The sequence below is a fragment of the Lissotriton helveticus genome, chromosome 12 (genome assembly GCF_964261635.1).
Source record: "Lissotriton helveticus chromosome 12, aLisHel1.1, whole genome shotgun sequence".
Taxonomy (NCBI): domain Eukaryota; kingdom Metazoa; phylum Chordata; class Amphibia; order Caudata; family Salamandridae; genus Lissotriton; species Lissotriton helveticus.
The window spans coordinates 895,382,203-895,394,542 of record NC_136073.1 but is presented as its reverse complement, the minus strand read 5'-3'; the positions used below and the strand labels follow the sequence as shown (position 1 = coordinate 895,394,542).

Genomic DNA, 12,340 nt, shown 5'->3' with positions numbered 1-12,340 from the left:
GTAGAGTATACCAAACAGTTAGAAGAAAAGTATAGATGGCCCGTATCGGGTACATGGGATGCCGAATGTATCATGCGAGTAGAAGAAGTATTATGGAAAAAGAAAGCCAGACAGTCACAGAAAGATGCCATCGAGTTATGGCGTAAGGAAGCGCATAGAAGAACGGAAAAGGAAGTCAGAAAGTCAGAGTTAAGTAGAGAATCCCAAGAACGAGCCCAAGAAAGAGAATTAATCGAGATAGGTGAACAAGTCAAAGTCGAACAGTCAGACAGACAGAGGCATGCCCTTATTAAGGGTATGTATCCTCTCCTTGCCGAAGGTTTGCCAAAGGCGACCCCAGAGGCACCCAGTAATTTCCCGCCACCATTAGTTCCGACCAAGCTACGTCACAAACCGACCGCAGCTGATATTTTTATTTCGTCCTATTTGGACGACACAGTTCCAGAATATGCAAATCCAGTTCGCGCTCCACCTGTCCCTGTAAATCAGGCACTTCCCGTTCCTCCAGACACCGGAGTACCTGTTACGGTACCCCCGGGTCAGCCTGCCATACAAGTTCAGCCCACGTTACAATTACCGACCCTGCAAGCACGAAGAATGTCAGTCGACGATTCTAGTATAGGGGCCGCAGGAGGAGGTCCTCCTCAAACCCCGCCGCCACACAAGCGTTTATCAGCACTCGAATTACATGTTCAAGCATCACAGCGTACTCCTAAAAGTAATAAGTCTGTTACAGAAATCAGGCAAGCCCTTAACGAATGTGTCTATGACACAGTCCCAGGCGAGTATAATATGGTTTTATATTCCGTACGCGTAAGAAGGGTGACCGAGTATCTAGTCACCTTACCAAATATGAAAGAAGATCTAGACAGAATATATCGTTTCATCCGTACAGGGGATGATCCAGAAAGTATTGGCGAGATTATGTCTCAAAGGAAAGCCGAGATTCAGCTCATGATATTAAAGTTCCTGATCAATTGTCTAATAAGAGAACAAGATTATCCGTCTAAAGATCCCGCCGAAATGAGAATCTTAACAAGGTGGAGTGATAATATAGCCGAGGGTAAGCACAAGACCATTAGTGCCATGGAAAGTATGTACAAGAAAATTCGTAAAGAAATAATAAGGTTACACGAACAGCGTAAAGCAGCACAAGTAAGCGAGAAAGAAAGTATCTCTGATCCTGAAGAGGAAGAGAACGAGAATCCCGCCAGAATAGCGTATGTAGGAAAATCCAGATTTCCAGATCGCCATTTACGTCTAGAACCCAAGTCCATTTTTCAACATCTAGCACCAGAACAAGGTTCCCTAGAACAAGTATTTCAAGCTACCGATCACATTCTGAAATCACGAGTCGGTTACAGTGAACTAAGTACTATGCATGAACAAGAACTAGCCCGATCAGCAGTCCGATGGATTACTGATTCTACCACTTTTCCAGACGAAATAGTGGCACAAATGTTTCTGAAATTGCCCCCAGCCGAGCAACGACTGGTGGGTATGTATATGATCCAGCACCTCATTACCCTGTATGAGGGTCAACATTCTGATCCAGGCCCGTTGCACGATATCCTGAACGAGTTACTCCAGTACAGATGGAGAGGTCTAGGTACCGATTTAATTAGTGTCATTCTAGAACAGCGCCACAAGTATAGAACGTTCCTGAACCCGCATTTTGTTCATGTCTCACCCCCAGAAAGTAAACCATTCTACATAGACAGACAGAATCCGCTACGAGAAGTCCACCCAGTCCAAGGGGCGGGTGGCGTAATGCAACGAGTGTTTGTATACACTCCGATATCAAAGATGGAACTTCTTGAAATGAAGAAATTAATTCCCAGTCATGACAAAGATCCAGCGGGATTCCATAGAGAATTAAAAGACATGCTCCGTATGGGAGAATACACTTACCCAGATATCATTAAAATGTTAAAGGTCCTGCTACCCGCAGGGGTGTATGAAAAGTTAAAGGAAAAAGAATGGGAGGTGGGAGAGAAAAAGATCGATTGGGCAGCTCTAGAAGCTGAAGACAAGGCACGAGTACCAGGTACCGGTCTTGGAGATAAATGTAAAGAATTACCAGAATTATTGATTCAAGTTTTACCCAGATTATTGACAACTAGGAAAGAAGACTGGGATGCAATCTCAGCCTGTAAACAGAAACAAGATGAAGACATTAGTGATTTTTATTCTAGATTTGAGAAATGTTTCAGTATTAACAGTGGTCTCAAGACAAGTAGTGAGTCATACCCTCATCTTTTCGTTACCAAATTAGTCGAGAATTCAAGTCCACAAATTAAAAACCGAGTTTTGAAAGTCGAAAGCACCTGGCAAGCAAATACTCCGTCCCAGATGCTCCAGATGCTTCAGTATCACCAGAATAGAATTAGAGAAGAGCAAGAACACGAAAGAAAACGTATGAAAGACACGAAAATGAAAGTGCTAGTTGCACAGTCTATTCCTCAAGACAGTCAGAAGAGAGGTCCGAATCAAGCCAGTCATCCTGCAGCTCCCGTTAAAGGGAACTGCAATTATTGTAAACAGCCAGGTCATTTTATAAACGAGTGTGCAGTTCTGAAACACAACATAGCTACTGGTAAGACTAAAGAAAGACCACGTCCGCCGAGACAAGAACAAGTTTCACAGACTCCTCAGTCACAGAATGCACTACAGACAGTTACAGTACCGCAGCCTATTGCTGCAACACAGCACGTTACATCGCAGATGTACCAGTATGCACAGTCCGAGTATCCAGAGTACCAGTCATATTCATGAAACAGCCTAGAGAGGGAGGTAGGCTTGCCTCTCATCGAGATACCTGTAGACCAAGAAGGTCCCTATGTTCATAGTCAAGTATTAGGGAAAGACAGAAAGTTTTTGATCGATACAGGGGCAAGTAGGACCACAATTAGTCACGCCGAAGTTCCAGGGGCTCCGCTCTCAGGCTCAAGAAATGTTTCCCTTGGATTTTCAGGAAAACCCATAGTTAATGAAATATCTAAGCCAGTTACTCTAGAAGTAGGTCCATTGTCCCGTACTACTGATCTGTTACTTACTAAGTCATGTCCAGAAAATCTATTAGGTATTAAGACACTGAAAGAATTAGGTGCAGTTATTTGCTGTTCCCCAGAGGGAATACGTCTGTTCCTACGTGACTTTAAGGGTCACTATGTATTACGAGATTTTGATTCAAGATTGTCTAATGTTCCGCAGCATTTATGGGCGCAAGGTCCAACTGATGTAGGTTACATGCAAATCACACCCTATCGTGTGACTCTCAAACCAGGTGTAGTGTTACCACGAATCAGGCAGTACAGATTGCCACCTGAGGCTGTAGCAGCCTTATCCAAAATTATTGACGAGCTCATGGCTCAAGGAGTAGTTGTAGAAACTGACTCCAACGTGTGTAATTCTCCGATCATTCCAGTCATGAAACGTACTGATCCAAATGCACCCCCAGTATATCGATTAGTGATTGATTTACGAGAGCTTAATAAATGTATTATTCCTCAGTACCCAGTTGTTCCAGATATTTCTTCCCTGTTAACAGCCATTGATTCCGAAGCCATGTTTTTCACTGTTATTGACCTCAAGAATGCATTTTTTAGTGTTCCAATTCATCCAGATAGCCAGTTTCTTTTCGGATTCTGTTTAAATGGAAGGAGCTATATGTTTACACGCGCTCCTCAAGGTTTCACAGAAAGCCCTAGTATTTACAGTCAAGCACTCAAGAGACAACTAGACAACATTCACATGCCAACTGACACTGCCCTACTCCAGTATGTCGATGATCTACTGATCACGGCCCGTTCTGAACGTGACTGCGAGCGAGCATCCCTTACAGTTCTGTATTTTCTAGCCGAGATGGGGCACAAGGTGTCACCTTCGAAGCTTCAATTCTGTGTCCAGCAAGTGGTATACTTAGGACACTTGCTGTCCAAGAGGGGTAGGCAGTTGACACCCGACCGTATCCAGTTAATAGCGAGTCTTCCCCAGCCCAGAACCCAGAAGGAGGTACGTGCTTTTATCGGCCTTACTTCTTATTGTAGACAATGGATTCCCCAGTATGCATTCCTAGCCAAGCCACTGATACAGTTAACGACACAGGAGGCAGCCGTATCGACTGTCCTCCCTTGGACATCTGACCATACACTTAGTTTCAACGAGTTAAAGAAAGCCCTATGTCAAGCTCCAGTTCTAGCTACACCGAACTACAGTAAGCCTTTTACACTTTTCGTTACTGAACGCGAAGGTACAGCATTGTCTGTTCTCACACAAGATCAAGCAGGTCAATACAAGCCCTGTGCTTATTTTTCGAGCACATTAGATCCAGTCGCCCAGGCGTTGCCTGCGTGCCTCAAGTCAGTTGCAGCCACAGCACTAGCTATCAGACAAAGTGATTCTATAGTTTTAGGACATTCCCTGACAGTACAAGTTCCACATTCAGTAGAAGTTCTTTTAAACCGAACACAAACTCAGCACTTGACAATTGCACGTTTAACAGGTTATGAATTGACACTGTTCCAGCCACACATAGAAATTAGACGCTGCAACGTCCTGAATCCTGCTACACTGTTACCATCAGTTAGTTCAAATCCAGACACACATGATTGTGTGGAAGTAGTTAACATTACGACAAAGCCAAGACAAGACCTGACAGACATTCCGTTACCAGATCCTGACCTGACACTTTATGTGGATGGTTCATGTATGAGAACTAGTACAGGAGAACTAGTCGCCGCGTATGCAGTGACTACTGACACTGAAGTTATTGAAACACACCGTATTGATACCCTGTCCGCTCAAGCAGCAGAGCTAGTCGCTCTGACACAAGCCTGTATACATGCCAAGAACCTGAAGGTTAATGTTTACACAGATTCACGTTACGCATTCGGAGTTGTACACGACTTCGGAGTGCTCTGGCAGGAGAGAGGTTTTATGACTTCTCATGGAACCAAGATTCAGCATGGTCTCCTTATTCAAGCCCTGTTAGATGCCATACATTTACCGACATCTATTGCTATCATGAAGTGCAAAGCACATACGAAAGTCACTGACATTATTTCCCAAGGTAATGATTTAGCAGACCGCACAGCCAAGCTTACAGCACAGACTCCAGACATTCCAGTTAATATGACACATACTCCAGATCCGATTACATGCATGACAGTTAAGGACCCTACTCAAGATGTCATAGATATCCAGTCACATGCTACTCCCGATGAAATCAAGAAATGGTCTGTACAAGGAGGGGTCCAGACAGATCAGGGATGGGTAACGAAGGGTAGAGCCACATGGTTTCTCCCCGATTCTATGGTTCAAGTCATTATCAATACCGCACATAGTCCAGCACATTTAGGAGAAAAAGCTATGTTAGACAGTATCCAGACCATTTGGTTCAACAAGCATTTACGAGCTGCAGCCAAGCAGAAAGTCCGTACCTGTATGATATGTTGTCAGTTTAATCCAGGTAAAAGTGTTCCGGTGGAACAAGGTGGTTTCCAGCCCCCTGACCACCCTTTTGAGGTCCTCCAGATGGATTATATTCAAATGGAGCGATGTCGAGGTTTCAAGTATGTCCTTGTAGTTGTATGCGCTTTGTCCAGGTGGACAGAAGCATATCCAGTCCCAGATTACACAGCCGCGACCACTGCCAAGCAGTTGGTTCGTGAATTCTTCCCTAGATATGGACTCCCTAGAGTCGTATATTCTGATAACGGCCAGCCATTCTCATCTGAACTCATGAAACACGTTTCCCTTTTGTTAGGGTACCAGTGGAAGTTCCATTGTGTACGCCATCCAGAAGCAGCTGGACTAGTCGAAAGGCATAATCAGACTCTGAAAATCCGTATAGCAAAAGTATGTAAAGACAAGGGTGTGGACTGGTTAGTAGCTTTGCCAGTCGCTCTGTTTTACATGCGTATGGTCGCACATTCCAGATCAGGTCTGTCCCCGTATGAGGTCGTATTCGGCCGCCCCCCTAATATGTGGGGTACTCCTAGACCCCGAAGTATTACCGATGTTTCATGTAATATGCTGACAGATTACCTAGCTTCCTTGATGTCTGCCCTCAACTCATGTCGTTCACAGGTTGCCGCCGCATTTCCAGACAATACCGAGGTGGCACCGCACGAGATCGTTCCAGGCTCCCTTGTGATGATCAGAAATTTTGACAGATCAAGTCCGCTGGAACCACGTTGGAAGGAGCCACGTCAGGTCCTCTTGACCACCCGAACTGCCGTCAAGTTGGAAGGCAGGAAGGGGTGGGTCCACCTTTCTCATGTAAAACTTTTCAAAGGATCGAAACCAGTCTTCAAAAACATTTCCAAGAACGTTTCCCAGGATTCGAAGGATTGCCAGAACATTGTTTTAAAGGACTGTCCCGCACAAGACATTATTACAACCCCTCCCTTGTTAGAGAAAACTCCGCAACAGGAGTATAAGTTAAAGCTCAGGTCTAATAAGTCAGCCAGTTTGATTGTATAAGTCCTCCCCTAGGTGAAACGGTTAGACTGTTTCTGACATGTATAAAATAGACCCCCATAGTGAGAGAGTCAGTCAAAGCTCAATCAAATGTATCGTTTTTCTGAGTTTCGTATTATTCATCAGCATAATGATTTCCTGCACCAGCTATGCTTTCTATCTGTGTTTTTCAGTTCCTCATGTAAATATGTCTGCTCATGCTACAGTAGAGCACACGTTTAGTGATCTGCCTCCTCACGAATATTCATACCGCCTCGCTATGCGTAATAACACATTTATCCGTATGTTACATTATTCACACCAGACCAGCAATGCCACAAATTGTTGGGTGTGTGGTCGACTCCCCCCTTTCCAGACACCGAAGGGAGTTCTGCCACTCTTTCCTTATCCATTCTCACACAATGGTTCGTGTGGAGCATGGTCCACGTTAACGTCATCCTCAACAGATATGTCTTTTCTTAACAGTACATGTTTCCCAGACAAGCAAGGTCTCCCCCACAGAACAGGTTTAGATTTAGAAAATGAAGTATATAATTTAGGAAATTATTCGTCGAATTTCATGGTTCTGAATGTTCAGTCTGATACTACTCCAGACTCACCCGCTATTTCAGTACTACCAGTCAAAGGCGAATTATGTGTCCGTAGTTATGGTTCTGTACATATAGGTCATAGTGAATGTACTACTGTTATCCAGTATAGTGACAGTGGGAAATCTATTTTCAAAGCTTCACGTCATTCTTATTTTATTTGTGGTCAAACTGCATATGTCCGTCTGCCCCTCGATTGGGAGGGAACCTGTTACATTGCTTTCCTACTGCCACCTGTTTTTCTAGCCCCACCTGACTATCATAGGAATTCTTTCTTAGTACACACTAGACACAAGAGAAATCTCCCGATTGTCGATTATACTGAAACTGCCGCAGAGCAATTCATTGATATAGATAAAGGTGTTTTTCCTTATTTAGGCACAGTTGTAAATAGTAAGCTTATCCGTAGGTTAACAAGAACCCTTGAAGCAGTAGTAGATGAGACTGCCTCCGCTCTAGGTAACTTAACTGAAGAGCAATCCTTTATGAGAATTGTCGTTTTACAGAATCGTCTCGTCCTTGACGTCATACTGGCCGATAGGGGCGGGGCCTGTAGAATTCTCGGATCCAGTTGTTGTATTTTCATTCCTAATAACGCGCCGTCTGTTTATTCAGCTATAACCAGACTCCATAAAATTGCCCATCTGTTACACCAAGACCCAGGCACCTGGACATGGTCCGGTTGGTTCTGGAATATAATTTCCGCATGGGGATGGAAAGTCCTGTCTTTTCTAGGTATTGCAGTAGCGATCATATTTAGCTGCTGCCTCTGTATACAATGTGGCCCTGCGATTTGCAGCATGTGTGCTACCTCTTGTATTCCCAGTCCCAAGCCCCGTTCTAAATCCCGTTCCAAGACAATTCGAGACGAGCAAATGGTACTGTATGAAATGATAGACGGTATCATGAATATTGATGTTTCCTGATGAAAACGTAGTGACAAGGAGGGAATGTGGAAAAGTAAATTTTGCCATGTTCTGTGTCCCTACGCCTCATCCATCATATGTTATGTGTGCATGATCAATATGCATATGTTATTCCCCATTTCTGATTAAAGACGCAATTACAGTTGTGTCCACCTCTAGTATGTTAGTTTCCAGTCCTCGTGAATACTACGAATATCAGGCCTATGTAAGTAATGTTGCCACGTTTCTCAGTGTGCACGTTATTCAATTATAAAGTCCCCGTTTCCAGGCCTCAAAAAGGGCCCGGACCACAGATTCAGCTCCTGTCTCCTGAAAGCCTCGCTAAGGAGCGATACAGCCCCCACCTGTATCCTCGACCCTTCACTTACTTCCTGCCTTGCAGTGCCCGGTGCACCCCGGCTCTGCCTCTGAGTCTGCCAAAAGTATGTTATAGTTCCAGTTATCAGTTCAGTCCTCCTCCTCTGCATTCCTAAGCTACTGAACTGCATCAATAGTTTCCGTCATTGTCTAGCCTTCTCGTCTCCATGTTAGAGAAATACTGTATTTAATGGTCATTTAATATTCTTCACGCACTACATGTAGAATAATGCATGGTCCAGTCTTAGAATCAAGTTAGCTTTTCCCCTCATGACTTCTAGTTTATATCAACATGTTCCCTAAACATTAGATACCAGATAGGGTTTAGGTACATGTCGCTCCGACCCTCCAGACTCCAGTCTCTGCTCCTAGCACAGAGTTCGTAGCCCCCAGCTTCTCCTAGTAATACGTCATTGCTAGTTTTCGCGCACCATTAGGTTAGAGGTCCCGGCTCCTTAGGTAGCCCCCTCCAATGTTTCCGCCCATTTATGACATATTCTGTTACGTTTTGCATCACATGTCTAAGTAAACTCCCAGTTACACCTCTTATTTCTCTTATCTCTCGCGACTGCTACGCGTCACGCCTTCTACTCCACCTACTGTTACGCCTACTGCAATGTAATGCTATGTGTTTGCGCTATGTATATAAGTCAATGTTTTGTTATTAAATGTTAGCGCGCTCATCCCAGACCTAGCCCCAGCAGCTGCTGGGCCTCTTTTCCCCTGCTGGGCCCCAGTTGTCCTGCTGGGCCCTGTCATTCTGTTCCTATGCAGGTTGTCCTGATCCTGTCCTTATGCTGTAATAAACCTGCAGAAACTCCTACTACCTCGAATCTTGACTCTTATTTATTGAGCTATCTGTTATGCTATAAGTCTAGTCAAAAATAGGGTATTATTTATTTATTTACCACACCTCCGGGCCATTCACACCTGAACAGACACACAGGGGCCAGTCCCCCCTCCGCGGCGCCGGTCTGGCTGCAGGCTGCAGGCTCACTGGGGGGGTCTTCATTCAGATTCTAAATGACCCCTCGTTTCATCTGTCTAACGATGGGCGCGATGCCGGCCCAGAGAGGGGGCCTTGTGGGGGGTCTTGTGGGGGTGCTGTGGGTCTGAGGCTGGCTCCAGCGAGTCTGAGAGTGTCTCGTGCTCAGATCTGAAGAGGTCACAGATACTTGGGGTGTCCATACTAAGGCATCCCACGCTGTTATTCTTGTATCATAAAGCGCGGTTTGCACTGCACCTGGTTTCAATGCGCTGTGCAGAGGGAGCTTGTGAAGACGCTTTGCACAGTGAACCTCACGGTGACTGGTGACACGAGGGAGGGATGAGCTGCAAACACCCGGGGTCAGACCGGCACAGTGCAAAGTTAAGGGGCCAAGAAAGTGCATGGGCAGGTGGGCGGAAGGAAAGCAGTTCACTGTCGAACAGACGTCCGGGCCACGCGCGCGAATGTTCCAAAAGAGGCAGGAGGGAGATTTGGAGGCAGGAAGAGGGGGCAGTTATCTGTTGACGCGTGGCCGCCCTCCGGGCAGGATGAGCAGAATAGATGGACTGTTGGTAGGTTTTCTTTTAAGAGAGTAGCGGCGCCGGTGCCATAGGGCTGTGGCAGCGTCATCTGGTGATGGTGCGGCCATCGGGTGAAGTGCCGAGTGATGGAAAGTGAGGCAGGTGAGCGCGGATAGCCGGGCTGTAAGACCATCACCCGGGCTCGGGCCTTTTCACGCACACACGAGGGCGTGTCCTGGTCCGGAGGCAGTCCAGATGTTGGTAAGAGGTTCTGCCTTCAGCTCGTCATGCTGGGCACAGTGCGAGGCATCCTGGTTAGGTTTGCTTCCCAGAGGTGCCGCGCGTCAAGCGCCTCGAGACCTTCGACTGGCGCCTCCAGGCCTCCCTCTGGCGCCTCGAGGCCTCCCACTGGCGCCTCGAGGCCTTCCCCCAGCGCTTCGAGGCCTCCCCCTGGCGCCTCCACACCTTCCCACTGGCGCCTCCAGGCCTCCCACTGGCGCCTCGAGGCCTTCCCCCGGCGCTTCGAGGCCTCCCCCTGGTGCCTCGAGGCTTCCCACTGGTGCCTCCAGGCCTTCCCACTGGCGCCTCGAGGCCTTCCCACTTTGCCTCAAGGCCTTCCCACTTTGCCTGAAGGCCTTCCCACTGGCGCGGGCCCAGCATCTGTGTTGCTGGCTTCTTGAATCTCTTGCCGGGGCCTCTCTTAGCGATGACGCCTCGCTGCGCCAGCCCTTGGACGTGTAGTCCGACCTCCAGGTCGGTCTGTGCAGGTGAGGTGCACAGAGGGAGACAGTGGTGGCTCCTCCACTATGGCGGAGGAACGTCTCCCCACTGCTTTTACGCAGTGCAAATAAAGGAAACATAAAATGATAATAACTTTGAGTTATTCTTTTATATTTCCGTGCTGCTTTGCAGGCGGGCGGGGCTGCTCTGCTCTCGGAGCAGGGCAGGGGAGGAGTGGTTTGCCCACTCCTAAGTGCGCATGACTGCTTGGCCGGCCAAGCACGCACACCTTCCCTGTTCTCCGCGCAGGCTAGGGTGACCAACCATCTGTAAATTTCACGGACCGTACGTAATTGGGAACTCACGTCTATTGTCCGTGATGATCCCTTTTACAGACGCCTTTTGTCCGTCATTTTGACCTCTAGCAAACAGCAGTGTTCCCCTGCCAGAAGCCTCAACTCCCTGACAGGGCCGCCTCACACTCCTCCACGGAGCACAAGAGCAGCCCCACCCCGCCCCTTGTCAGTCTGTCTGCGGCTGACTGACACAGACAGAATGACAACGGGTCAGTCTGGGCTGGCACAGCAGGTTGGTGGCCTCCACCAGCCTCAGGCATCCTGTCAGAAGGAAGAAATGCACGATAACACCCTTGCTGCTACGAGAGAATCCAGTTCATCAAAATAAGACGGTGAAGAAGTTAAAAAAAGGGGTTCGAGGCATGTGGGCTGCTGAATTCATATCTGTGCATAGATCGCCGCCTAGTGTTGGGTCCGGATGATTGCACATTGTTGTCCTGGAAGAGTCTTCGAAGTATCACGAGATAGGTGGCTCCTCCCCTGGACTACAGTGCGCATGGGCATCCTCTCCATCCTCAGATTGTTTTTTTCCGCCATTGGGTTCGGATGTACTTTCTTAACTCACGTTCGGAATCGATATAAAAAACTTTTTCACAAGGCCAAAAGGCCTTCGGGCGTCGGTATTGTCTTTCGTTCGGTGCCACGTACTTGTTCCAGTTCTTCGAGCCGGACGTCGAAGGCCGCTTGCCTTTTTCGACACCAAAGGCCCCATCAACGATCGACGATGGAACGGAGCCCGTTCAAACGATGCCCCGTTTGCAACTCAAAATACCCTCACATCGATGTGCACCCGGTGTGCAATAAATGCCTATCACCGGACCACGACGAGGCCAGCTGCATGGCCTGTTCTCGATTCAGGTCAAAGAAAACACCTCGGCTTAGACGCGCCACGAGACAGTCGGCGCAGAAGACAGCGCCCGACCCAGAGAACATCTTCGTGGCTGAAGATGACGAAGGCCTACAAGAAGAGGATCCTGATCGACAGTCGGATCCCGCGTCAGAGCAAAACTCAAACTATGATGAGGACGAAGAAGAAGTATGAGGAAGAAGAACTACGTCCATGATGAAGACGTCGTCGAGGTAGGAGACGACGCACAAGCCATTGGAGCCGTCGATGACGACTCAAGCGATGAGCAAGGCCCAACCGCAGTCGCGGGGCCTGGTAATGACACTGTACCTTCCAAGGCTCATGTCGAGGCATCGCCGGAAGGCCTTAGCCAAGATCTTCATCCACATTCTATAGCCCCCGCTTCAAGGCCCGGCTAAGAATATTTCTAAGGAGCCGTCGGTCGATCAACCACAATCAGCGGTGAAATCGAAACCGAAACCAACAGACGCTAAATCGAAACCGAAACTGTTAAACACAGTCATCGGATCGACGACTTCGGATCCAATCAAATTG

The 12,340-nt window shown here is 47.4% G+C and overlaps 1 protein-coding gene across 1 annotated transcript in view; it reads left to right on the top strand.

Moving 5' to 3' along the window:
• LOC144798190 (uncharacterized) overlaps positions 1-11,980 on the top strand; it is a 204,520-nt gene extending 192,540 nt beyond the window's left edge. The window contains exon 6 of the mRNA XM_078668938.1: positions 11,797-11,980. Within this exon, the coding sequence (XP_078525064.1) occupies positions 11,797-11,980 (184 nt within the window). The remainder of the gene's footprint in view (positions 1-11,796) is intronic.
• The last annotated feature ends 360 nt before the right edge of the window (positions 11,981-12,340 follow it).